The 27,883-nt window shown below is 42.8% G+C and overlaps 1 protein-coding gene and 1 long non-coding RNA gene across 4 annotated transcripts; one reads left to right on the top strand and one right to left on the bottom strand.

Annotated features, from left to right (window-relative positions):
- The first annotated feature begins 2 nt into the window (after positions 1 to 2).
- On the top strand, positions 3 to 27,812 carry Cep95 (centrosomal protein 95). 3 transcript variants are annotated; one of them, XM_087909852.1, is made up of 20 exons: positions 7 to 415; positions 1,734 to 1,862; positions 3,688 to 3,795; positions 7,885 to 7,995; positions 9,364 to 9,469; positions 11,098 to 11,213; positions 14,156 to 14,281; positions 14,858 to 15,051; positions 17,176 to 17,288; positions 17,593 to 17,722; positions 18,563 to 18,716; positions 19,965 to 20,104; positions 21,505 to 21,603; positions 22,684 to 22,813; positions 23,537 to 23,706; positions 23,800 to 23,874; positions 24,945 to 25,097; positions 26,755 to 26,901; positions 27,169 to 27,240; positions 27,470 to 27,812. In XM_087909852.1, exons 1-20 carry the CDS (start codon positions 397 to 399, stop codon positions 27,659 to 27,661), a joined length of 2,484 nt encoding a protein of 827 aa, XP_087765978.1. In that variant the 5' UTR covers positions 7 to 396; the 3' UTR covers positions 27,662 to 27,812. The 3 variants fall into 3 exon arrangements, with proteins under 3 accessions (XP_087765979.1, XP_087765980.1, XP_087765978.1); XM_087909853.1 differs by lacking the exon at positions 21,505 to 21,603 and having other exon boundaries at positions 3 to 415; XM_087909854.1 differs by lacking the exon at positions 22,684 to 22,813 and having other exon boundaries at positions 3 to 415; positions 21,505 to 21,607.
- Positions 558 to 2,972, bottom strand: LOC148120771 (uncharacterized). Its single transcript, XR_015738734.1, has 2 exons — positions 2,869 to 2,972; positions 558 to 1,064 (listed from the first exon to the last, which is right to left on the bottom strand). It is a non-coding gene; the product is annotated as an uncharacterized LOC148120771 (long non-coding RNA).
- Positions 27,813 to 27,883: the final 71 nt, after the last annotated feature.

Raw genomic sequence — 27,883 nt, 5'->3', positions numbered from 1 at the left:
CCAGGGCTAGGCGGACCGCACTACTTCTCCGCTTGGCGGTGGCGGAGGGATACCTTCCCGCAGACTCACCGGAAGCGCGGTCCCGACGCCCCGGGGAGATCGGCCGGGCTGCTGGGTGACCTGGCTGCCTGGCCCGCCGATCTGAGAACCCTCAAGCGGGATCTTGCCCGCGGGGAAAGGTAGCTAGAGCCCGCAAACTGCCGCCGAAGCGCGAGCTGCGAGAGGAAGTGCCTCTCTGATGACCAATCAGCGGCGAGAAGCCGTTTTAACGACCCTCCCTCTCCCAGCCCTCGGTCCCCGCTCTCTGGTTCCGACCCCCTCCTACCCGCTTCGGCCCTTCCAGGACACCGTCGCCCGCCCGCGCTCTCGTCTCCGACCCCGACCTTTCTTGGCAGTATGGCCAGCTCAGAGGCTGGTGAGTCTCGGCCTGGAGCCCCAGTGTTTTTGTGCTGCAGCATCCAGCTGGCCTCGGTCCGACCCGAACCGTGTCCGGAGAGACTTGTGACTGTCGGACAGTAGTCACAGTCGCGGGGGGGGGGCTCTCTGAATTTGGGGGGTCTCAGCCTCGAGACCTCTTGGGGTTTCTAGACGCGGGACGGACACTTGGGATGTGACAGATGGGTTCTGTAGCGAGGCTGGAACACCCGCACCCTGTCTTTACAGAGCAGAGGATCCTACTCTGATCCGATTTTTGTGGGACGTGTATTTTTTTTTTTTGAGGCATAGCACTCCTTATATCTTTTGATGTCCTCTAGAGTAACCGGCTTTGTCCAGTACTGCCTTTGAAAAGCCAATTGATTCGGTTGTCTAGGACGCTTACCTCCTCTCCCCGACAGCACACAAAATGGTTGTCATGGCTTGGTCTGCTGTGAGAAATGGGCATCGGAGAGAGACAGGGACATGGCACATTCAGACTATTGTCTCCAGGAATACCTGTCAATCTCATACTGGAGATGTGCTCAGTTCTATGGTGTCTTCTCTAACCCAATCGTTTCAGAATACAGTAGTTCAGGAGTTGCAAGCTTTCAGAATTATTGCTGAAACCCCTTAAACTTGGTTCCGAACTGTATAGAGGAGAGCAAGGAATGTTAAAAACAAAACAAAACAAAAAAACAATAACGCAACGGGGAACTTGAGAGCAGTATTAATGTGCTAGTTCAGAGCTTAGCGTTGTGTTCGTTTTTCTCAGGTTTACCTTCGTATACATCAACTGTAATAAAAAAGAAAACTAACAAATGCATTAGTGTCGGTGTTGTCATTATTCCAGTTCCTAACAGTCCAAATCAATCACCTGTTTGGGCACCAGAGAGATCTTAACTTACACAAGCTAATTGGGTAAAACTATTGGGAATTTGGAGCCAATAGTTAGATTGGCTCCGTTAGATTCTAGCAACTGCCTTACGACATTCGTGCTTACCTATAAGTGTATTGTAACTAACACCACCTATGTCAGAATTATAAAAATACCAGTAGATGGGATCTTAAGTTGCGAGAGTAAAGGTGGGACTGGCACAATAGTTTTGACTGTGGAAGAGCTAGCGCTGGAAATCATCCCGAGGAATCAAATACATCTGGAAAACTTTTGCCTAGTTGAGTATTTGAAATTTCATAACAAAGTCCTTATCTTCTACAGTTTTCAATGTATATGTTCTGTGGCAGTGCTTTTTTTTAAAATGTACATATGACTTTTTCTATTGCTATTGAAGACTGATTGCCCCCTTCTTCCCCAACAGAATGGGTAACAATTGCCAATAATCTCCTTTTTAAATGTCACATACACCTGAGGATACACGAACTTGAAGACTGTGATGCTAATGTCTTTATTGCACTTTATCAGTCCATTTTGGGAGAAAAGGTACCAGGTAAGGGTACTGAAAAGTGAGAATAATTTTGTCTTGGGTCACAAATTTCCTTTCACTTAGAATTTTGTGTTTTATTCAACTATGACACTAGTTGCTTTAATGAGTACATTGTGGACCTCACCCACAATAATAGCCATGATTAAATAATCTGGCATTTATTTGAGTTAATCCCTATTTAATCCCATGTAATTATTTCTGTAACTACCTTCAATTCAAGGTTATAAATTTGAGTGGGTCTTGAGAATTTGTTGGGTCTTACTTAACTACTAATTATAGATAAGAATTAATATTTACTTGATGTTAGTTCAGTTTTGTTTTTTGTTTTGTTTTTTTCAAGACAGGGTTTCTCTATGTGGCCCTGGCTGTCCAGGAACTTGCTCTATAGACCAGGCTGGCCTCAAACTCAGAGATCAGCCTGCCTTTGCCTCCAAGTGCTGGGATTCTATTCCATCCAGATGAGATGCTTGCTTTGCCATTAAAATCTTTCTATACTCTCATCTCTGCTTTAGCTCTTATGCCAGTCATCCCCAGAACATGCTTGTAACAGGGCATATGAAAGATGACCACTTGAACACCTGCTGTGGTCTGGGTCTTCTGGTTTTGTTTTTGAGGCATAGTATCACCATATAGCCTCTGCTGACCTAGAACTTGCTATGTAGACCAGACTCTGCTCTGCCTCCTGAAAGCTGGAATTAAAGGCATGTGTTGCCATGCCTGGCTGATTTGGCCTTTAGTTTTTGCTTTACTTTGTCAAGGAAAACAGCCCATAGTTAGGGATTTAAGCATCTGTTTGTTTGTTTTTGAGACATGTAACATGAGGGGGGCCGGCTTGTTGGGGTTTTTGTCCTGCCCAGTTCCCCAGCTGTTTAGTCCCAGAGAAAAATCACACACAGGACTCTGTAAGTTATAATGCTGATTGGCCCAGTAGGTCAGGCTTCTTATTAGCTAACGCTTACATCTTGATTAACCCATTTTTCTGATCTATGTTAGCCATGTGGCTCAGTACCTTTTTCAGCTGGGGCAGCTCACATCCTGCTGCTTCGGTGATCTGGGCAGGAGAGGGAGGAATCAACTTCCTCCTTCCCAGAATTCTCCTGCTCTCCTTGCATCATTTCCACTTCCTGTCTGGTTTTCCCGCCTACACCTCCTGCCTGGCCAATCAGCGTTTATTTAAAACATGATTGACAGAATACAGACAATTCTCCTGCACCAGAGACAGGTCCTGTTATATAGACCAGTGTAGGTACCAACTCCTGATATAGCTACAGTCTCTCTGGTGCTGAGATTGTAGAGATGTGTTGTCATACCCAGGCTTGCTGTTGTTATTAGACTAGCTTAATTCCTTTTTTTGTTTTTTTGTTTTTTTGTTTTTTGTTTTTTGTTTTTCAAGACATGGTTTCTCTGTAGTTTTGGAGCCTGTCCTGGGTCTAGCTCTTGTAGATCAGGCTGGCCTCACAATCACAGAGACCTACCGAGTGCTGGGATTAAAGGTGTGTGCCACCACTGCCTGGCATTAATGCCTGTAAGGAGCTCTGTTTATTCCTTTACATGGTATGTGTATAGAATATACTCATACATTGGGTGAAAAATACTCAACCATTATAGAGTATTGAAGAGTAAGTTCAAATCAATAAATAGTCAACTAATACAGACTCTAGTATGTAGAATTTAGGCTCTATAATTCTTGTTTTGAGTTGTTTTTGTAGCAGTGGAGTTTATTCACAAGCCTACTCACAGACATATATATGATGAATACAAATATATATTTCTATTTCACAGCTCGGCCCCTCAAAGCTCTGAAATGACATGACTTTTCCCCCCACAGACCTCATAGTTATTTCCAGGAGTCAAGAAGACGATGCCCACAATGTACAAGCAGTGATTGATTCACTAGCTTTGGATTACCTTCAGGTCAGCTTGTCTCACATAACAGGTTAGTATATGCTTACCCATCAGATAATTATATATTTTAATTAAATGTTAAAATCTTAGCTGCTGTTTAACAGGTTTGAACACGAATACTGTGAGGTTGAGCTACAACATTCAGTGTGCCAGGAGAGCCCTGGAACACTGGCCACTGAGTCTGCGCTAGTGCTGGCCTGCAAATGTGTTTTAAGTATGTGTTTTTTGTATTTGGTGGTTTTGAGTCTTTTGTAGTAGTTGTTTGTTTCTTGTTTTTCTTTTGAGACAGGGCTTTTCTGTGTAGCCTTGGCTGTCATGATGGATTTCCTCTGAAGACCTGGCTGGCCTCTAAGAGATCCGCCTGCCTCTACCTCTGCCTTCCGAGTGTCGGAATTAAAGGTGTGTGCCACATGCTGATGCAGTCTTGAATCCTGGCACTCGGGAAGCAGACACAGAGGCAGGTGGATCTCTTAGAGGCCAACCAGGGCTACACAGAGAAACCCTGTCTCAAAAAAAAAAATGCAAAAAGGAAAAAAAAAAGTGTGTACCACCATGCATGTTGTTTTAAAGCATACCATGCTGTATATCTGTTGCAGTTAAAAGAAACACCTGAACCCAAATGTCCACATTAGGGGCTGATCAGATTACAGAAGCTCCTTACAGTGCAGCACTCCACAACTATGAGCAACGACTGCGGAGATTCTACTATACAATTTCACATTACAGAAAACAACCTTCAGGGTACACTGCATTAGAAAAATGTTTCTTTCTGATGATAATAGCACTTGCTACAGTTTGTTAGAACAGGCGTGGTAAGAATTCGTATGTACTTGGTTGCATTCAGAAAGACTTCCTAGAAGAATGCCAGAATCATGTTACTCTGGTGGCATCAAACAAGACTGTCATGGATACTGAAAAGGGCATGCAAATAAGAATTTTCCTTAAACGATTTTAAAACTTAAATTTTTTTGAGATTTATTTTATTTTGTATGTATCGGTGTTTTGCTAGCATGTAAAGGGTATTGGGTCCACTTGGAAATGGAGTTAGAGACGATTGTTAACTCCCATGTGGTTGCTGGGGATTGAACCCGGGTCCTGTGGAAGAGTAGTCAATGCTCTTAACTACTGAGCCATCTCTCCAGCCCCTGAGATTTTATTTTATTTTTTAAATTTTGAACTATGTTATCTACTTAAAATACTTGGTGATATAATTTAATTGGCAGGGTGCTTTCTAGAGTGTAGGAGGCCTTGGGTTCAATCTCTAGCACCACACACAGACACAGACACAATTTAAGAGTTCTTCCTGAATAATATAGGGTACCCTATGTTGCATTCAAAACCAAACATACCACATGCATTCATAATTGCAGACTGATGGGTAAGAATCCTAGTAAAGGAGCTGAAGCTCATGAACAGCGAGAATCATAGAAACTTCAGAGTATATTTTATCACAAAAACGGCTTTGACATTTCAAGGAGGTAAATGTTTTTCTGTTCTTTTTGTTTTTGTTTTGTTTTGTTTAGAGACAGGTTCTCCCTACATAATTCTGCCTGTCCTGGAACTCACAGTGTAGACCAGGCTGTCCTCAAACTCAGCGATCCGCTTGCCTCTGACTCCCAAGTGCTGGGATCAAAGGTGTGAGCCACAAGGAGTTGTTAAGATAGGTTGTTTGCCTCTTAATACACTGGCAGGAGCCATACACTGTTCTGTTTAATTCAGTTGTAGGTGAGTAAATGGTTTTGCTCACCTTGGGAGTGATTAATTTGGAGGGATGATTTTGGAGTTGCCTTGCTCTTGCAACTCAGTGGAACTACTTCATCACCTGAGTAAGGACAGTCACCGGTTTGTCTGTTTGATGACGGCTTCACTGTGTAGCCTTGGTTGGCCGAGAATTCAGAGATCCAGTTGCATCTCTAATGCTGAGATTAAAGCTTTGTGTCAGCACACTGAGCTCCCTTTTTGTTTTTTAAAGGCAGACTCTCGAATTCTAGCCTGGGGTAAGACCACTGGTTTCACTAGTTAGCTCAGGCTGGCCTCCAACTCTTGGCAATCCTCCCATCGCCATCTCCTCAGTGCTGGGATTATAGACCCAGGTTTCCGTGAACAACTCGGTGTTTGTGCTTTATGAATACACCAGAGCAAGGTTCTGAGAACACCTGTTTGTAAGGTTTTTGGTGTAGCGCTGCCTGGACAGCACAGGATGAGAAGAGGCAGATCCGCTCCTTCAGGTCCACTGAGGAGCAGCTTCTTACTGCTTAGTTCTCTTTTAAAGCAGTTTGCCTACCTCGGAGCTCTGGGCTCTGCTGCAATCTAGTTGCTGGGTTGACGTCATGCGCTCCCATCCTGGAAACGAAGACGGCTGAGTATGCCCTTGGGAAGCACATCGTTTAAGCCAGAAAAAAAACAGAACTTGAAAACATGATTTCTGATCTGTTATTTTAAAAATTTAAAAGCCTGTCAAATTTTGTCTTGTTTTTACCAGCAGCAGAGGAAAGCATCAGAATTCTGGTGTAGGTTTGTTTCATGTCATGGTTAAAGTAGATGACTAGATCCTCAGTTAACAGATTTTGAACCTTCCTTTGCTGTATTTTTTGAATGCCAGGCATAATTTCCCAAAGGACAGACAGTACAGGGAGATAAATTCCATCCAGACTTGATATTGGTTAGAATCCATTTTAGATGACATTAAACAAATTAGGCTTATATGTTTCTTGCTTCTGCACATCCCACCTTAACATTTATCTGTGGTCTCTTATGGGCCAGGCATTGTGCTAGAGACTTTCCAAAGATTAACTTCTGGGAACTAGAGGTAGAAAGTGCTTGGCTAGCTTGCAGAAAGCAGGGCCTTTGCTCTTCGGTACCATCTACGCCAGATATACTGATACAGGACTGTATTCATAACATTTGGGAGGTGGAGGCAGGAGGATGAGAGTTGAAGGTTACCCTCTACTGTATAGAAAGTTCGAGACTACCCTGTCTCAAGGTGTAAAAAAAAAAAAAAAAGGAAAAATGGTTCAACTTACACAAAGTAAGTAGATATAAGAACAGAGATTCCTGATGGAAGGAAGAAGCATCCCAACAAGTTGTCCATCTTGTAACTTTTCAGAGTGCAGCCTCGATGAGCAGGTGCCACGGGCTTACGCTATTCTTTCACTAGCTACTGGAAAGGTCTCTGCTGTTTTCTGTTTTGGAGGCCATTTCCCTAGAGCAGTGGTTCTTAACCTTTCTATTGCTGTGACCCTATAGTACACCTCCTCGTGGTGACCCCCAACCATAAAATCACTTTTGTTGCTACTTCATAACTGTAATTTTCTACTGTTATGAATTGTAATGTAAACATTTGAGATCCCCCAAAGGGGTCTTGGCCCATAGGTTGAGAACTGCTGCCCCAGAGGCTGTTCCTTAGGCCAGGTACTTAGCTGCTAGAAAAAAGAACATGCCAGCAAATGATTAAATACCACACTCAGGCGCCCCCATCCCTTGTTTCTTCAGCGATAATCAACAGGAAACGGATGTTTTTGATACTTATAATTGTTTTTCCTTGGTTTATACCTGTATTCTCAAATAGCATTCATATATTCATTTCAAAGTTTATAGGCTTTCTTTGGGGCCACCAACCAGCTTCCAAATAAAGACACAGAGATTTATTATTAATTATGATGTTCAGTCTTAGGCTTGTCCCACTAGCTCTTATAACTTAAATTAACCTGTTTCTCTTCGTCTATGTTTGCCTCAGAACTTTTTACCTTTCTTTCCTTCTGTATGCCCTACTTCGCATCTGGCTGACTGGTGGCTGCCTAATTGGCTGGCTGGCCTCAGGCATCTCCCTCTTGTTTTCCCTTGTTTATTCTCTGAGCTTAGATTCCTCCTAATTCTCTCTGTCCTCCAGCCCCACCTGTCCTTCTACTGCCTAGCTATTGGCCAGTCAGCTTTTTATTAGATCCATCAGGTACCTTGTTAAACAAGTGCAGCATAAACAAATGTAACACACCTTTACATAGTTAAAGTAATAGTCTGCAACATAAAGAAATTAACATATCTTTACATAGTTAAAGTAATAACAGTGAGGCTTTCTGCTTTCCTTTTTAAATGTCTTAAAATCTCTGTCTTCTGTGTTTAGGAGAAAACATAGTGAAAGGGGATAAAGAATCTATCAAGAATCTCCTAGAAATATTTGATGGATTATTGGAGTATCTGACAGAACACATCAGTGAAACGTCTCACAATAAAAGTAAGTTTAAGGGTGGAGGCCAGCTTGCCCATTGCTTTTAGGAAACAGAATCTCGAATACAAAATGCTGGTAAATGTCATAATAAATTTCCAATTCTTTCTGTTCTGAATAGTTAGAGCCTATCCTAGACTCCCATTATATTCTTTGCTAACTTGGATGTGGCCTTTAAAATACAACCAATCAATAATAGAAAGTTGAATTACTTATTGTCTTATTATTACATGAAATCTCTTGTTCCTTAATTTCCTGTCAGAACGACCATCATGCATCTAGTGAGGATGTTACTGAGGCATCTGCAGGGTTACTGGTACGTCATTAGTCAATCTTGAGCCTAAACTGGCATTTTGTGATAGCCTGAATATTTTTAATCTTACTCTTGGAGCAACCCACTTCAGACTTACTATGAGAAATTTCTTTCATGAAGATCAGTATTGCCATACTTTAAAATCAGTTTCTCACTTTTGATAAATTGTGTATCTAGTAACTTATCCTAAGGAAGTGATACTAAAGACAGTTAAGCGCTTGAAATTTGCCTCTGGAGTGCTGAGCATGTACCACCATATCCAGCAAGAAGCTACAGCTTGAGGGCTGGAGAGATGGCTCAGAGGTTACGAGCATTGCCTGCTCTTCCAAAGGTCCTGAGTTCAATTCCCAGCAACCACATGGTGGCTCACAACCATCTGTAATGGGGTCTGGCGCCCTCTTCTGGCCTGCAGGCATACACACAGACAGAATGTTGTATACATAATAGATAAATAAGTAAATATTTAGAAAAAAAGAAGAAGCTGCAGCTTAACAACTGTGGAGTAAACGATTCCATTGGTAATGGATGGAATAACACATGACCTGTTCTTGTACAGCGGAGTTAAAACAGAAAGTTTTAGCAGAAATAGTAATGAACATGAATTCTAATACCAGTTAAAACAAAAGGCCTGGGTACACTCGTCCTTGCAAATTCTGCTGTTGTCAGTGAGACCTGTGCAGAGACTTTGGTACCTGAGGTCAGTCTCCAGACGCTAGTCCCAGTGCCCTATTTTTAATCAGTAGCTAAAATGACATAAAGCTGTAGAGAAGATTGGAAAGGTGTGGCTCATCTGAATCCCAACCCCAGAACCCCAGGGAAGAAGAGAAATAACTCTGGCCTCCACACTTGTATTGTGGCACACAAGCTCCCGCATGCCCCTACACACAGCAGTAATAAAATGTTGTAGTAGCTGGCGAGCAGGCTCCTTGCAATGAAAGCCTGGGCTTGTTTGTTTTCTAGGAGACTCACTGCAGACGGTGTTTGTTTTGCTTCTTTATCATTTCACTCTGACTCACGACAGGCTGGGGTATCAATTATTGTTCGTTTTTGTCTTGTTTAAACAGGTGAAACTGAGCAGTATTTTCAAGACTCTCATGGAGAGGAACCCGTGGATGAGCTAGAGAGTATCAAGGAGTCCAAGTCATCATGGAAAAGAGTTTCTTTTGGGAGGTAGTGTGCCTGTGAATGTCATCAAGCAGATCACACTTAATCGTCTAAGATGAAGCCCAGCATACTTATGGTCCTAAAGCTGATGTGAACATTTTACTAGCTTCTTTTCTACCTTTCTGAGGGAGTTTTAAGAACCTTGAACTCTATTTAATAATTTAATGCTAATTTTCAATTTAACTACCTATTAATTTTTAATTTTTCTTTGATCATCAATTTTTATTTTTGAGACAAGATCTTATATAACCTGGGCTGGCCTTGAACTCACTATGTAACTGAGCATGACTGAACTGATCTTCTTGCCTCCACCTTCAAAATGTTACAGATTTGTTTATTTTTCGAGACAGGGTTTCCCTGTGTAGTCCTGACTGCCCTGAAACTCACTCTGTAGACCAGGCTGGCCTCAAACTTAAGAGATCTGCCTGCCTCTGCCTCCCAAGTGCTGGGATTAAAGGTGTGTGCACACACCCAGCCCCTACCTCATTTTTTTTTGTTTTGTTTTGTTTTGTTTTGTTTTTTGAGACAGGGTTTCTTTGATTAGCTTTGGTGCCTGTCCTGGAACTCGCGATGTCGACCAGGCTGGCCTCGAACTCACAGAGATCTGCCTACCTATTCTTCCACCACCGCCTGGCTTTCCTACCTCATTTTTTTAAGAGACGGTTTTACTATGTGTACTGGGTTGTCCTTGAATTTACAGTGTAGCCCCAGTAGCTGGCCTCTGACTCACGGCCTTTCTCTTGCCCTTTGTCTCGTGCTGGTTTTAGTTACCATGCTCAGTTCATGAAATTTTTAACTTTTTCATTATTAAATTTAAAAACAAAACAAAAAGAGCAAAAGTGAAACTATTTGAGATTTAAAAAAAATCCTTTTTTGAAATACTTGTAACTCAGGCTGGTGCGGAACTTGGTATGTAGTCAAGGATGGGCCACATTGAATTTACGATGTTCCTGCCTCTACCTCCCAAGTACTAGGATTACAGGCCTGCAACACTACGTCCAGTTCTGTTCTGTACTGGGAATTGAACCCAGGGCTTTCTGTATGGTAGGCTGGCACTCCACCACCTGAACTCTTTCCCCAGCTCTTAAAAATATTTGCTCTTCTAGTAGTGGTGCACACCTTTAATCCTAACACTCAGGAGGCAGAGACAGCGGGATCGCTGTAATTTCAAGATCAGCCTGGTCTACAGAGTGAGTTCCAGGATAGCCGGACAGCCAAGGCTACACAGAGAAACCCTGTGTCACAAAACAAAACAAAACAAAACAACAACAACAACAAATTTGCTGCAAAAGTGAAACCTTACCCAGACTCCTGAATGCTGCAGCATTAGATTCAACAGTGTTTGCTATCCTTTTAATCCTTGATACACGAGACTGTTTCTACATATAGTGTTGCATATAACACTCAAACCAAACAGATAAGAGGAGAAAGTAATTTTCTTCCTTTCTTCCCTCCTTTCTGGGAATAAGCCAAGGGCCATTGTAGGCAAGTGCTAAATTGTTGGACTACATCCAAAGCCCCAGTCTGTGCACCCAGGAATGAGCAGTCTGAATGCCTGTAAGCCCACAGTCAGTGTTTGAAGCACTCTCTGTAGGCAAACAGGCCATAGTGAGAGCGAGACCTTCCTTTTTCAGGTGTTCCTTCTCATCTGATGCGTTGGGGCCCACCTGGGATGGAGATGATGCTGAATCCACAGGTGAAATAATTAGGCTTGGAGACACTGCACACACCTTTTCCCTAAGAAGTAACGGTGAGTAGACAAACATTCAATATCAGTTGTCATTCAACACACAAGCACAAAAATGTAGAATCATCAAAAAAAAAAAATGCCACATGGTGGTGGCTCACGCCTTTAATTCCAGCATTCAGGAGGCAGATGTAGGCAGATCTCTGTGAGTTCAGACCAGCCTGGTCTACAGAACGAATTCCAGGACTGCTAGGGTTACACAGAGAAAACCAAAGAAAAAAGGAAAAAAAGTAGAATCATATAACTTAAAGTTGAGCTGAATAGAGCCCCAGTTAGACATCTGCATTAAAGTCACAGAGTAGGGCTGGAGAGATGGCTCAGAGGTTAAAAGCATTGCCTGCTCTTCCAAAGGTCCTGAGTTCAATTCCCAGCAACCACATGGTGGCTCACAACCATCTGTAATGAGGTCTGGTGCCCTCTTCTGGCCTGCAGGCATACACACAGACAGAATATTGTATGCATAATAAATAAATAAATATTTAAAAAAAGTCACAGAGTATCCCCATTGCCCACTAAATATGCGCGGCTGTCTGCCATCATCACTGTGTGAGGTCACAGGCTCATGCACAGTATGTGCACGCAGAGCTGTCGTACAATCTGTCAGGCAAATTATATGGAAAATTATGGATGCAGCTTCGAACTTATTCACGCCTTTGGAGTACTCGGTTATAATTTTCTGAACTGGTCCACTTACTTTTTAGGGTTTAAACTGACAAGGTCATAGTCCTGGTAGTAATGATTCAGCCACGTGTCCAGCAGTCTATTGCTTGCACACAGAGTGTCTCTCAGGCTCCAGTTGTGCACCCCACTGGGCCTCCTTCAGCTCTTCTACCTCCTGGTCTATCTTAGCTGGCATTCTTCTCTGCCATCACATTGCTCCATCTGTCCTTCCTATTCCTGGCAGGCTCTGGCTCCTGTGCCAGCCTCTTCCACCTGTGTCAGGCTCTAAGGCAGTGTTCCTATGGTGTGGCCTTCTCTGTATTTCCGGAACACAGCTCATACACTGTGTGGAAAATTACAGTCTGTTAGGTAAACACCGAGTTCCTGGAAAAGTAGCCAGGTCACACTTATCCATCGAGTGCTGATTCTGTGTCTTCCCTGGTGATAGCGTGTGACCAGAACAGCCACAGAGCCTGCCTTCATGGCACTGGCAGTTTGTGCGTCAAGATAAATCAGTGAAATGTATAATAAAACTATTGTTTATCTTAGCCTGTCAGAACTTGGCAAAATACAGGCCACAGTAAGTATGTTTCTGAATGGAGTGACGAGGAGGCTATTGTAGAACTAAGTAGAATAAATTGAGAATCAAGAGGCCTTCGTTCTCACAGCTGTTGGCTTTGTGACTTTGGACAAGGCCTTTTCTGAGTTTGATGAGAGAATTGAACTAAACCACCTCTATGGGCCCTGTCAGCATTAATACTCTGATCCCAGAGAGTCCTAATCAAAGGGACAGCAGCAGACCAAAAGACAGAAGGGAAGGGATGGGGAGTCTAGAGTGGGCTACATGATCACAGGTTATCCTCTGCTCTTCATATGCACTCCTTGGTACCCTACGCACAAAAATGAATAAAATATAAAAAGTTAGGGAGTTGCAGGGGTACTCGGTTCATATTTTATTGTATCCTGTGCTGGTTAGTTTATGTCAACTTGACACCAACTGCAGTTATCAGAGAGGAGGAAGCCTCAATTGAGAAGATGCTTCCATAAGATGTGGCTATTGGCTAGCCTGTAGGGCATTTTCTTAATTAGTGATTGATGGAGGAGGACCCAGCCCATGTTGAGTGGAGCTACTTCCGGGCTGGTGGTCCTGGGTTCTATAAGAAATTAGGCCGAGCAAGCCACGAGAACCCTAGCCTAACCTTGAGTAAGCAGTAAGTAACCCCTCCATGGCCTCTGCGTTAGTTAGCTCCTGCCTTGAGCTTCCTGCCTTTACTGCTTTCGATGATGAATTGTTGTATGGAACTGTGAGTGAAATAAACCCTTTCCTCCCCAGGTTGCTTTTGGTTATGGTGTTTCATCACAGCAATAGTGATCCTATCTGAGAGATACACATATATAAAATTCTCAAGAATAAAGGAAGAAAAACTGGCCAGGTGTAGTGGTCCGTGCCTTTAGTCCTAGTACTCAGGAGTCAGAGACAGGAGGATCTCTGTGAGTTAGAGATCAGCCTGGTCTACACTTTGAGTTCCAGGACAGCAAGAGCTGTGTAGACACCCTGTCTAAAAACAACAAAAAGAATACAGAAAAAGATTCCAGTTCTGACTACAACGACAAGTCACTATGCATAGGAGCATTAGAAATGTTTTAGGTTGTGTGCTAAGGCACCTATGAAACATGAGTCAGTTGGGTCCTCCCTCTAATAAAGATCACTTTGTCTATGTACATATTTCCAAAATCCTAAACACTTGTGGGCCAGGCATTTTAGATATGGGGTATGCAACCTATTACTTGTTTCAGATTATATAGAGCTCAGAGTAATCAATACAATTATGGGAAAATTTTTTAACTAAAATTTTAATTAAAACTTAAAGAACAAGAATAAAAAGAAAGACAGGATATGATGTTTGGGTTTCCTGTGATTAAAGGGCAGCTTCCTTTTTATATTTAGATTAAGATGTCAGCTGTCATTCACTTTCACATGCATCTCGTTCAGGCATCAGTTTCGGAACCCTGAGTTTTAGGTAGTGGTACTAGCCACAACTCTGACTTCATACAGTGGCATTTCTGCATCTGGCACCTATTTCTCTAAAGCAAAGTAATGCAGCATTGATAAAAGTGTGCTCAGGCTGTGGAGAATTGCCTCTTGCTATATGACAGTTGTTCAAGGTACTTGTATCATGGGCAGTTGGGACAAAGATCCTTTGAACATGGTGCTCCTACTGGCTTTTAGTTATTTCGCAAACTACTTTGATAGTTTAAAACTTTAGCTTTAAGATTCTTCCTAGGTGCTCAAAGTTCCATGGACTTGCAGTCTAGAAAAGTTTCAACATCACCAGACTCTGAACCATGTGAGGAAGTGTTGAACCCCATCTCATCGAGTTTCTTATCCAAGAACGGGACAACTTTTGAAGGTGAGTTGTTATGGCTTTGAGTTCTTTACACTACTGCAGCCATGTGTGTGAAGATGCCGTGGTGCCAGTATGTAGATCCGGGGCAACTGGTAGGAGTTTGGTGTCTCTTTCCACTGTAGGTCCTGGGGACTGAACTCAGGTCATCTGAATTGGCAGGCAGCAAACACCTTTGCCTGCTGAGCCATCTCACCAGTCCACATGCCCTGTTTTAATTACATTAAAAACATATTCCTAAGCTGAGTCTGGTGGCCGATGCATGTAATTCTAGCACTGGGGAAGCTGAGGAGGTGACTGCTGTGCAGTTTGAGGACAGCCTGGAATATAGAGTGAGTTCTAGGACAGTAAGGCTGTTGTAGCGTGAGACCCTCTTTCAAAAACAAAACAAATCAGATAGTCATTCCTGGCCTGGGGCTAGAGTTCAGTGGACTAGAATTTGTCTATACATGAGGCCCTTGGGTTCACCCCAGCATCTCACACACAAATTCCCTTAGTATGTGTGACTATGTTTGTATATGTGTATGTAAAATCATTTATTTTCAAGAATTCCTTTATGAGATCCACTTTAATTTTTCTTAGCTGCAGAAACTCCTCCTGTGAGTATGGTTACAAGTGCCAGAAAATTAGGTGAGCCAATCCGAGCTGCCATCCCCTTACACCCTCCCTACCATCCTTCTGAGCCTCGAGCACCTTGTCCCATAGGGAAGGAATACCTCCGTTCAAGTCTCTACTCGTCTGCCCTGACTTCTGGAGAGCATTCGGCACTTTCTGTGGTAAGTGGAAAGGTCTTATCATTGGTGAGAAGCCCATAGATTACTTACTTTTGCTGCTGGCGATTGAACCCAGAACTTTGTATATTCTGAGCACACCCGGTCCCACTGATCTGTACCTCTAGCCCCGAAGTCTATCTACTTAAAGATAGAAGTCTCCGTAGAATGGTTATCAAGTATATTACATTAATCAAAGACACATACCTGCCATCATAACACTTGGGAAGCTACGAGAAGGATCATTGGGAATTTGAGGCCAGGCTGGTCTACATAGTGAGACCCTGTGGTCTTGAACTCACAGAGATCTGCCTGCCTCTGCCTCCCGAGTGCTGGGAATAAAGGTGCATCATACTTAAAATTTCCCTCAGTAGGCTGGGGATGATCCTAACTGGCAGAGTGCCTGCCTAGAAAGCACAGCTCTCCGCCCCTGTAAACCCTGTGTGGTGGTGCATGCCTATAATCCCCAGGGTATAGAGGCAAGAAGATAGAAAGGCACACTCATCCCCAGCTACAAGAAACCCTGTCTTTAAAAAGAAAACAAAACAAAAAATTTGGAGCTAGAGAGATGGCTCAGTGGTTAAGAGCACCTGGCTGATTTTCCAGAGGACCCAGGTTTGATTCCCAGTACTCACATGGCAGCTAACAACTGTCTATAACTCCAGTTCCAGAGGATCGGGCACCTTCTTCTGGCCTCCGAGGGCACCTACACATGTGTTGCACAGACATACATGCTGGCAAAACATCCACATCCACAAAGTAGTAAAATAATTCTTAAAAGGAAAAAGATGGCCTCTGTGTCTCCTTGTAGGCTCTTCTCCTAGGCAGATAGGGACAGGAAGAGCATAGGAAAAGAGAGCCAACACGTAGAGAATGCTTTTGTTTTTGCTAAGTACAGTTCCAGGTACGTTATAGATATTAGATGATTTATTCTTCAAAGCAGCTGTGAGTAGATGCTGCACGTGTGTGGGAAAGCAGATGCTGCACGTGTGTGGGAAAGCAGATGCTGCACGTGTGTGGGAAGCAGATGCTGCACGTGTGTGGGAAAGCCAGCCTGGAGACGTGAGCTCCGGTGACACGGCAACTGCAGAGCCCAAGTTGTATAATCCTAATTAAATCCTTACAAATCAGAAAGGAAAGAACAATCCACCCATATTCTCACTGATTAATATAAAAACTTAATATCTTAGTCTATTTTTGCTTCTCTCCTTGAGAAAAAGTTCTTTTTTCATATTGTCATCTTGTTCCTAACTTCCTGAGAAAACCAGGCATATATGTGCCAGGGTAGACAAACCTGTAAGGAATGATCTCATTATTTTAAGATGCAGATAATGGTACCAGGCATGGCACCACACACCTTTAATCACAGTGCTCAGCCAGAAGCAGGCAGATCTCTGAGTTCTGGTCTACAAAGTGAGTTCCTGGACAGCCAGGGCTACACAGAGAAACTCAGTCTCAAAAAGCCAAATATGTATGTTTACACATATATGTATACACACTCACATACATACATATGTGTGCATATATTTACTAGAAAATAACCCATTTAAGAGAGAGGTAATGAGCCAGGCGGTGGTGACACACCTTTAATCCCAGCACTCGGGAGGCAGAGGCAGATCTCTGTGAGTTCAAAGCCAGCCTGGTCTACAGAGTGAGTTCTAGGACAGGCTCCAAAGCTACACAGAGAAACCCTGTCTCAAAAAAAATCAACCAAGCAAACAAACAAACAAATAAACCCCAAACAGAGAACGCTAATAAAGCAGAATTATTGCAGCTGTCACACGTCAGATGAGCGGTGCTGTGCCACAGCTGTGCTGTCACACGCTTGCAGCCCGTCCTTGACAGACGCGAGAACAGGGAGGGTCAAGCCTGGGCCACTTAGTGAGTTCCAGACTAGCTATAAAACCCTCTCTTCAAAGGGGAAGAAAACCAAAATAAGTATTTTTTAGACTGTTCCCTCCAAGGTTAAGAAATAAGCTATTAGAAATGCCAAGCATTTATATTTTGGAGGGTTTCATCTTTGTTTCGAGTGTTTCTGGAGAGTTTCTGGTGTCTTGGTGCTGGTGTGGCAAGCTCTTTACTAAGTGAGCCATCTCAGTGTCTCAAACCAGCTTTCTTCTGTTTGAATAGGAATCAAAGGATAAAGCTGTCTTAACTTCCACATTATCTAAAGATGATGAACAGGAATCATGTCTAGCTCTGACTCCAAGCCCCAGGACAAAGAAGCTTCCTAAAGGGAAAAGGTAACATTGTTGTGGGCTTACAGTCTAGTGTAAAGGGATCTGAAAAGCAAAGGGGCTGATGAGACAGCTTCCAGGAAGGGCCTGTTGACCCGAGATGGATCCCTGGAACCCATGTAAAGTGGGTGGAGACATACTCTGTGACAAGTCACTCCCCCAATGATAAATAGTACTTTTTTAAAAGAACATACTTTACAAATTTAGCATTTGAGAACCAGTATAAAGTATTTGTTAAAGTGTGTATTAGTCATTTTGAAATAAGTAGTATGTTCTTAGCAGTTAATTGTCATTGGCCACTTTTTTACAGAAATGAGAACAGAGCTGTGGTCTCCTCACAGTATTTGCCCTTCCCTCAGAAGGCCAGGACACGGCTGACAGAACAAGAGCTGCACGCGGTGTCAGAGAAGCTGTCTCAGCGGCTCTCTGAGCTAGACTGGGCAAGTCGCCACTTTTAACCGTGGTTGAGATTCTGTGGTTAGTCTTTCAGGGGAGGACACTGATCTTCCAGCAGGAAGGAAACCTAGGTGTAGGTAAGGGCTGGGCTGTGTGTTCTGTTAGAAAGCTTCGCAAGTCGAGCAGGAAGGACACAGACAGTGGCTCCTCGCCTTCCTTATATAGCCAAATGTGGCATACAGATTTATCTAAATTTTATTGAATTTTGATGAGAATGGAGTCATTTAATGTAATTGTTAAACATTCATTTTTAGATCCATCTGTACACACTTTCGTCACAAGGACAAATGTGGTATAAAATTGGATTAAAAGTTCTCAAGTAGTGGGGTAACGACATTGAGTGACTGCATCAAACCTGTGCGGCTTTCTGTGAACTCACTGAATGGAGTGGTTTACAGCGCTGAGACCACTCTTTCCTTTTGTCGCTTTTTGGTGTTTGTTTTGAGACAGAGTCTCACTATGTAGTCCTAGATGGTCTAGAACTTTCTACACAGGCCAGGCTGTCCTTAAACTTGCTGTAATTTTCCTGCCTAAGGTCAAAAGTGTGTCTACCCATGCTTTAAATGTTACTATAAAGCAGACCTTCACCATACCTCTCAAAAGACGCTGAGTTCCAGGCCAGCCTGGTTTGCACGATGAAATCCTATCTCAAAATAAATACATAAAATAGATGCAATAAAAGCCGTAGGTGTATAAGATACTGTGCATACGTTTCTAAAGCTTGGTCTTAGCGGCTGTCAGAGACAACTTTTAGAAGGCCTGTTCACTTCTGCTTCATTTCCCATTGAAGTCAAGGACAGATACTGAAAAGATTTTCTCAATAGATGTTAAAAACTGCCCTGGGTGATCGAGCGACAGACAAGACTGATGGTAAAGATGGTGACACTGGAGATGAAGAGGTGCACAGTGGATATGAGGAGATACTGTCGCAGCATAGTGACAGCATCATGGAGTATGGACCGAAGAAGCCTAGGCCAGGTATGTAACCCAGACAGACCTGGAATGAGGTGTTCAGGAAGGATAACTTCTCAGGTAGTTCTATGTGTTAATGGCAGTTTCATTTTATATAAGAATCAAAACTAATAGCAAACTCAAGTTGGTGTTGTTTCTTACTGATATTTTTATTTATTTATTTATTTTTTTTTTTTTATATTTATTTATTTATTATGTATACAATATTCTGTCTGTGTGTATGCCTGCAGGCCAGAAGAGGGCACCAGACCCCATTACAGATGGTTGTGAGCCACCATGTGGTTGCTGGGAATTGAACTCAGGACCTTTGGAAGAACAGGCAATGCTCTTAACCTCTGAGCCATCTCTCCAGCCCCCGCTTACTGATATTTCTATACTGTCACAGCTTATAATTACTTGTCTAAATATGTGCATTTTCTTGCTGTAATCTACGCTGACACTATACATCCTACAAACTTCTTCATTTTGTTACCATCACCTAGGAGATGTTCGTTGTTGTTTAAACATTCAGTCCATCCATTTGAGCTGCTGTTTAGCTGAATCCAGTGCCCATTAGCAGAATGAGTGGTACTGCTCATTAGTGGTCACAGTGTTTAGCCAGGTTACCTTTGCTTCAGTTAGCATGCCATAAGTTCTGTGTACGCGTTTACATTCCATCCTCAGGACCCAGACAGGTAAAAGACTCATGGACACATAGTCCACATGTTACTCGCCGTAGGACCAAGAGCACTTCCTTTCCACGGAACCTTGTGCATAGCATATATTTCACAAACTCCGTCAGCCTGAAGTTGAATAAGCAATACTTATGTACTTAGCAGTACATATTTGTGTGTGTTCGTGTGCACATATGCACATGCATATACATGCATGTGGAGGCCAGAGATCAACATCAGGTTTCTTCCTTCTTTACTCTCTCTGTTGTATTTTGGGACAGGTTCACCTAACTGAACCAGGAACCCATAGATTTAGTGAGGTTGGCTGGCGACTAAGATAGAGATACACTGTCACACCCAGCTTTTTACATGCGTGCTGGGGATCTATACATGCTTACACAGCAAGCACTTCCCTCCCTATCCCTAACAGTCTGTTTACTTGGTATGACTAAACACACAACTGCGTATTAGAAGAGAATACATTTAGCACATTAGCTTGTCATTTTTATTTTCTTTAGATTCAGTTAGAACCAATTGCTCAGTTTCAGGCTTAACATTTCTGACTGCCAAGAACTAATAGTGAATGGCTTTTCTGTTGCAGGATTTTCCATGTACAGAAAGGCAGCTTACAGGTCCCATTCACTGTCCCCATCTTCAGTAAACAAACATAAACAATTAGAGAAAGAGAGAAAGAAGCAGCACAGGTCTAAAGGAACAGAGACCCGCCGATTCCAAGCAAAGGTACGCCCTCATTCCTTGGCTTCACGTTGGCAGCAGCAAATACTATTTCTCCTCAGTTGGACCCTACAGTGAGCATACACACCATTGACCAAAGATCAAAGATCTAAGGTGCATCCACTGTGCCTGAGTTGAATAGACGCCAGAGAATTATGTAATATAGTGTATGTAATATAGCATTAGAGATACAGTCATGAAATCATCAAAAAAATAACCTGGCTATTCAGTGGATGAAGAAAGAGGAGGTTGATGTGGCCTGGTATTTTCAGAAAGAAGTCATAGGTAAAGGGAGTTAGGAAAGATTCACTGGGAAGAGAAAGCTACCCTATAAAGGAGGTGACTGGGAACTCAGCTTTTAAGAGGACCCAGGTATGATTCCCACCACTCACATGGCGGCTCACAACTATCGTAACTCGAGTTCCAGCGGCTCCGATGCCCTCTTCTGACCTCCACAAGCACCAGGCAGGCAGACACACAGTGCACAGACATGCATGCAGGCAAGACACCTATACACATAAAAATGTAAAAAAGCACTTTTTTTTTAAAGGGCTCCATCATTTCTGATATCATTAACAGGGAGGATGCCACGTGGGACAGAGATTTTGAAATCCATAAATTTAGAACACTTAGTTGTCTGCTGTAGTGTTTTTTGTTTAATTTTGTGGGTTTTTTGTTTTGTTTTTTTGTTTGTTTGTTTTTTGAGACAAGGTTTCTCTATATGGCCCTGGCTGTCCTGGAACTTTTTATATAGACCAGGCTGGTCTCAAACTCAGAGATCCACCTGCCTCTGCCTCCCTGGTGCTGGGATTAAAGGTGTGCACCACCAACGCCTGGCATAGTAGATTTTTATAATGTAGTTACATTTAAAATGGTGAAAACTGGAGTTAATTCAGATGTCTTAAAATAGTTATCCTCAGGGGCTTGCTGTACAGCATGAGGACTGGAGTCTATTCCCCAGGTTCAATAAGATTCAGTAAGAGATGCTGTATTAAAAAAGAGGGTGGGGACTGATTGAGGCACACATAGAGTTAAATATATATATATATATATATATATATATGTGTGTGTATATATATATATATATATATATATATACATACATACTCAGCATGTAACTTCTCTCAGGAGTATCATAATTATAAAACCTGTGAAAATAGTAAAAAGAAAAACCATTATAATATAATAGTAAAATAAAAATAATAGTAAAAAGAAAAACCATTCAGTGGCATTTTACGTACCGATTATATCTGTTAGCACAATGTGTTTTTATGAAGCAGCCTAAAAGGAACTTAGGAAAAGGGAATGAACCTGGTATTTTTAGAATAGGAATCTAGATCCTTTTTCCCCTTCATTTAGATTTGCACATGTTTCTGACCACTGCTATATGACCTTACTCTTTCTAGGCACTAACTGAAGCATTTGAAAGGGAACTAAGAAAAAATAAAGTTCAAGAGAACATTGGACTTCGAGGGATAAGTGATGATGAAGAGGAGGAGGAAACAGTGGGTAAAAATCTCCAGCTCTAATAAATGCAAAGATAGTGAAAAGTACAGAGATGGCCTTTTTAAAGGGACAGGGAACCAGCGGGCCTGAGTCATTAGCTCAGAGAAGGCAGGATTTCCTCAGACTCGTGGAGTAGTTAGGTTGCGGACACAAGAGCAAATGCTGTCAAAGAGGACTCATGTCTTTCTTTCTGCCTAGATTTTGTTTGGCCTCAAAGATTCTTTCATACCCAGTTTGTAAAGGGTTAAAATAGGATCTAGGTGACAGAGGAGAAAGGGGAGACAGGATTCCAAGCACTCTGTACCTGACTGTAAGAAACCCAAGGCCTTGCTTTCTGCCCCTCAGAAGTTCCCAGCCGGGTGTGGAGGTGCGCACTGTTAATACCAGCACTTGGGAGGCTTCAGAAGCAGGAGGGTATCTGTGGTTTGTGCAGCATGGTCTACATAATGAGTTCCAGGACAACGTGGACTAAACAGATCTTGTTTCAAAACAAACAGACAAACAAAAATTCCCCCAAAAAAGAAAAACAAACAAACCAAGAACCAGTGGTTCCCGAATCAAATGAGAGCAGGGGAGTGCGGATTCTGGTGTGCTAATAAAAGCCGGACTGAGGCACCACAGACTTAGAACATACTGTGCAACTGCTTGAGGGTTTTTTTAAATATTTTTTTTTATGTGCGTTATTGTTTTTCCTGTGTGTGTAAGCCTGTATAAAGCTGTCGGGAACTGTAGTTCAGTTGTGAGCCACCACGTGGGTGCTGGGAATTGAACCCAGGTCCTCTGGAAGAGCAGTCAGTGCTCTCAACCTCTGAGCCATCTCTCTAGTCACTTAAGTTTTTGAATATTCAGAGAAAAGGTTGTCAAAGAAACTAGCACATGAAAATTTCAATAGTAGTTATATTTAGGGTTTGGGACTATGGTTACTAAAGCCGGGAGGGAAGCCAGTTGGTGGGGAGAGAAAACAAGATTAATAGTGTGGTTGGCTAAGGTTAGTTAGCCACAATGTCAGTGTGTTGACATGATTGCATAAAAGGGTTTTTTGACCCCTTCCTTATTCTGCCCTTTTATCTGCCTCTAAGGAAAAAACACACAGAGAAGCCATTTCTAAAGGAACTCCAAAACAGAGTCAGGTCCAGAAGATTTACTCCAGAAAAACTGCAGCTCCAAGTCCAAAAGCTGGTTTTCTGAAGTCAAGCAAGGCATCTCCGAGTAAGAGCCTCCAATGTCCTTCATGGCAGCCACAGCCTCTGGATATGAATGCTGCATTCCAGAGGCTGCTGGAAACAGACATCCTCCAGTTGGCTGCAGAAAGACCCTTGTATTACTGCCATATGGCTCGGTTTTTCTGTAACCAGAACCAAACTCCTAAGAGGTGCCTTAGGGAGACATCTATGGATACCAAAAGAATTGCCAGGGCACTTGCTGCTGCTCCAGTGGGAGCCTCTCTGCTCACTCATTCTGGCCCCCTGTTTTCATTGGTTGCTCTGTTTGTTTCTGGGAAGTTGGTAGAAGGCAGGTGATGCTCCAAGGCAAGCAGATGGCCTGCTCAGCCTCTATAAGATGACAGGTGGTGCTGCTGAGTCAGAGCTGTGTTGCAAGGAAACAAGGTCAGGTGAAATGCCAGGCTTCCAACTACATCCTATTAGGGGCCTTTTCTTCTAACCATATGCCCACCAGGAAGTTGGAGTGTCTTCTGTTTTCACACACAGGAGGCATCTACCCACAGGTCCCGAGGCCCCTAAAGAGATGATGGATTCCTCGGAATTAGGGTCAGAACTACTGAGCTTTCCATCCTTAGTAGGGATGCAGAGTATCCAGTATACTGCAGATGGTCCTAGGGCCAGCACCTGAGATTAGCTTGGTTTCGTAGACAGATGGGGGTGAGGGCGCAGCAAGCCCGTTAGAGTTGCAGCATCTCTCATTGTCTCACAGTGAAAGTGAATGAACACAGCCTTCTGCCCCTGATGCTGGAACAGTTTCCATTTCTCTGTGTTTCTGACCCAACGCTCACCAAAATGTGGAAGCAGCAAATCACACAGGTTGAACAACTCAAAAGAGAAGCACAGAGAGAAAACCGATCCAAGAAGAAACTCCAGGATGAAGTAAGCTGCTGTCCCTTTGAAGCAAACGAACACTCGCGGGGAGAGCATGTCCTTGAACAGCATTATTAACCTTGCATTGTGTTCACCTTAAAGATAGAAGAAGCCCTGAGAAGGCATGACCTCCTTACTGCCCTTGTCAAGAAGGAATATGACCATAACAAGAGATTGGTATGTCAAGAACAAACTGGGCAGTATAATTTTTTCTTTATTTGTACCAACAAGGCAAATGACTTCTAGCGCTTGCCTGTGGGAGTAATCTATCCAGGGCTTTAACTCAAAATTGATGATGGAGGAGATACATGCCACCTTCCAGGGACACCGCACTGAAAACACACCTACCAGTTGGCTGCAGAACACTCTTTTCATCCCTGCCATCTGGCTGCTTTTCACTTCTTTATAGTAACAAATTAGAGATGGTATTTTCTGAGATGAAAACCTAGGCCTTCAGATGTAATATGACTTGCCTGGCTTTCTGATAATCAAAAGGCACAATTGAGATTTTATTCCATTTCTGTCTCTACTGCCATGGTCCATCTAGGGCTTAGGAGTTGTAGCGTAGTGCTCTTTGGTCTCCTGTCTTCTCAGCTCCCAGGTAGAGAGCCAGTTTAGTTTTTGTTATAATTGGGATTGGAAATCATTTATGTTGTCCCCAGTTAGTATTGTGAAGGGAAATGGCAGGTCAGTCTGATATTGAGTTAAGAGATTTTAAAATCTTTAGCAGGGTGTAGAGTGGTTTAAGTCATGGAAATGCTAATCTTGGTTTCAAAAACACCATCTCCAGGGCTGGAGAGATGGCTCAGTGGTTAAGAGCATTGCCTGCTCTTCCAAAGGTCCTGAGTTCAATTCCCGGCAACCACATGGTGGCTCACAGCCATCTGTAATGAGGTCTGGTGCCCTCTTCTGGCCTGCAGACATACACACAGACAGAATATTGTATACATAATAAATAACTAAGTATTTAAAAAAAAACCCACCATCTCCAAAATTGCCTGTGCATCTTTACTATAGTCAAGAACGTCTGACCTACATACAGTCAGGCTCAGGGCCTATTCACTCTGCACACTGGGGCGGGCCTGTCAGTACTGCTCTTCAGATTGAGGAGAAGCTACAGTGAGCTTGTGTGGCCATTTAGTAGTCTTTCCTGCATGCCCACTTACAGCTGGAAGATGTCGATGAGAGGTTGAGGGGATGAAATGAATGCTCTAGCTGGCCATCTGCTTGTATTCTCTCTTCCCCAGCAAGACTTCAGGGACCGAATTCATAGACAAAGGTTGACCCAATCAAAGATAAAAGAAAATCGTCAGCAAATTGTTCGTGCTCGAAAATACTATGATGATTACAGAGTTCAGTTACGTGCAAAAATGATGAGGATGAGAACCCGGGAAGAAATGGTATGTGTTCCTTTGTGTCTGTCTAGTTCTGCTAAGGTGAACTTGGTGTTATGTTTTAAGACCAATTTGTCTACAACTGACCTCAATTTGGATCCGAAATTCAATCTAAGTTCTAAAAGCAGCCAGGACTTGTGCTTGACCAGGCTTTACTACCCAGCTGTGCATCCCATTCCCTAGTCTTCATGACGAGGTCTTCCTCCTAACATGCAGCCTTAAGTCCCTCTCCTACACTGTACTCTAAAGTACGGTGCCCTTGGGGTTTGGAAGCACACTGCAGATGGCAGGAAATTAAGGTATGCTGGCATGATACAGGACATGCAAGGAATAGCTGTGCTGTGAGCTATGCCCACAAGATACACTGACTGTCCCATCCTAATCAATGTTTGGGGACTCCAAATTACTGGCAAACTTTACTTCTATAGTAAAACTTGATCATGGTTAAACTGGATTAAATACAAATCAATTTTTTGTTTTGTTTTGTTTTTTGAGACAGCGTTTCTCTGTAGCTTTAGAGGCTGTCCTGAAACTAGCTCTTGTAGACTAGGCTGGCCTCGAACTCACAGAGATCCACCAACCTCTGCCTCCCGAGTGCTGGGATTAAAGGCATGTGCCACCACCGCCTGGCAAATCAAAACATTTCTTGAGGAAGATACTGCTATGGCTTGAGGCAGTTAAGTAACTTGTTAAGGTAATAAGGTAATGGATGTGTGACTGTCAGCTGTAGCCTTTTATGAAGATTCCTTATGAAGGGAAGACAATTGGGTATGTCAAAACCTCTTGAACAGTTGTTTTATGTTGGCTGCCCAAATGCTGACCCTTGACCTTCAGCTAAGTATTTAGTGAGGTGCAGAAGCATTGGTTTCCACCTTGCCTTACAAACAATGGATGCTCGAGAATTTGGAAGGCAGTAAAGAATCTTGGTGGTACATGAGAAGATGCTGAGCACCACTCATCAGTAAGGAAATACAAATCACAGAACACACTCACACCCACTAGGATGGCTAAAATATAGAGAATTGGTGAAGACATGAAGATGGAGCACTCTGCAGGACTGGTAGGGTTGTATGATGGTGTGATTGCATTTGCAAAGTCTGGCAGCACTTCTAAAAGGTTACTGGAATGCTGTATGGGTGGATGGATGGATGATTTTTTATACACACACACACACACACACACACACACACACACATATTCATATCCACATAGCAACCAAAACTGTAACAGCTAAAAGGGACTCATGTCTGTCAACTCAAGAATTTGTGAGCAGAGTTTATATTCACAGTGACAAGAGTGACACACCTGAGGTCTGTAAGCAGTCTGACTTTCAAAGCACGCTAGGTCAAGGCTGTGTCTAGAACAGGCAAATCCACAGACCAGGAATGGGAGAACATAAGTAGTGCAGACGAGTGTGGGGGTTCGTGTCTGAGGGGATGGAAATGTTGAAAACTTGTGCTGGTTACACAGGATTGAGTCTCCTAAAACCTACTAATGATGTATGCACATTTTCAGAGAGTTAATTTTATGTCTGTGAATAATGAGTAAAGCTGTTATTTTGAAAAGCCTTTGTGAAAACAATTAGTTTATACCTCTAGGTAAGCAAAATCGTCATATTCCTCAGTGAAAAGTGCAGTCTAATTAACGACTAAATAACCAACAGATCTTTAAGAAACTGTTTGAAGAGGGTTTACAAATTCAGAAGCAAAGACTACGAGACCTAAGAAACTACGCCAAAGAGAAACGCAACGAAGAAAAGAGACAGCACCAGAATGAGCTGGATTCGATGGAAAACTACTATAAGGACCAGGTGGGCTTGCCGCTGCTGCCATTAGTGTGTTCAATCCCAGCCACCTATCAGGTTGGCTTAGTTCATTGCTGGTTAATATGCAAATTGGCACAGAGCTTTGCAGCACCATACAAGCTACACTGCTCATTTCTAAGGCAAATTTAAGATGAAATAAGCTAATCCCTGGCAACAGTGTACAATGTGTGTTGTCCTAGTTCCACTGAGATTTAAGATGGAGTGTTAAGAGTCATTGTACTGTGACGGAAGATTTTTTTTTTCTTTCCTCAGTTTTCATTGCTGGCAGAAGCCATATCACAGGAGCGTCAGGAACTCAAAGCCAGAGAGAAATTTCAGGCTCAGGTAATAACAGGACAGGAACTATTCCTAAAAGGAAATAGAAAATGTTACTGTAACTTTAAAAGAATGGAGAGAATGAGTAAGAGGACCCATCTCTTCTCCAAAATACCTGATGGGCTCTAACATACCTGCTATGGTCTCGGGCCCTTACTAGGAGCCTGCAGGTAGGGGTAAGAGTAGTGGGGAGCCTGGCTAAGTCACAAGCTGTAGACTGACATGAGTTTTCTTTCAGACGTTGCATAAAGTGAAGAGGGAGCTGAGAGCTAAGATGGAGAAGGAGATCCAGCAGCTGCAGTGCATGATAACCCAGAATGACGACGATGCTTTCTTTCGGGAACTAGAAGCGGAGCGCTTCAGAGCTCGGCTGCAAATGGCTTCCTTCCAGTACAGTAAAAATCCTTCCCCAAGAGGCCAAACGTCATAGGTGAAGTTTCTAGAGTCCCTAATAATATGGACAAAACTAGACCTGAGCCAGTAAACTGTCTAAACCAGAATTACTTTTTAAATGCGTTATCTATGTATTCATGCTAAAACTTACCATTTTTTTAAAATAAAAACTATTTTTTTAAAGCTTACTGCTTTTGAACTTATAACCCTAAAACCTGAGAAAAGGGAACAAAGACATGTTTTATGCTAAAGCAATTGC

This window comes from Myodes glareolus, chromosome 9, assembly GCF_982192425.1.
Source record: "Myodes glareolus chromosome 9, mMyoGla1.1, whole genome shotgun sequence".
In the NCBI taxonomy this organism is placed as follows: domain Eukaryota; kingdom Metazoa; phylum Chordata; class Mammalia; order Rodentia; family Cricetidae; genus Myodes; species Myodes glareolus.
The sequence above is the reverse complement of the archived record's forward strand: the minus strand, read 5'-3'. Positions and strand labels throughout refer to the sequence as shown.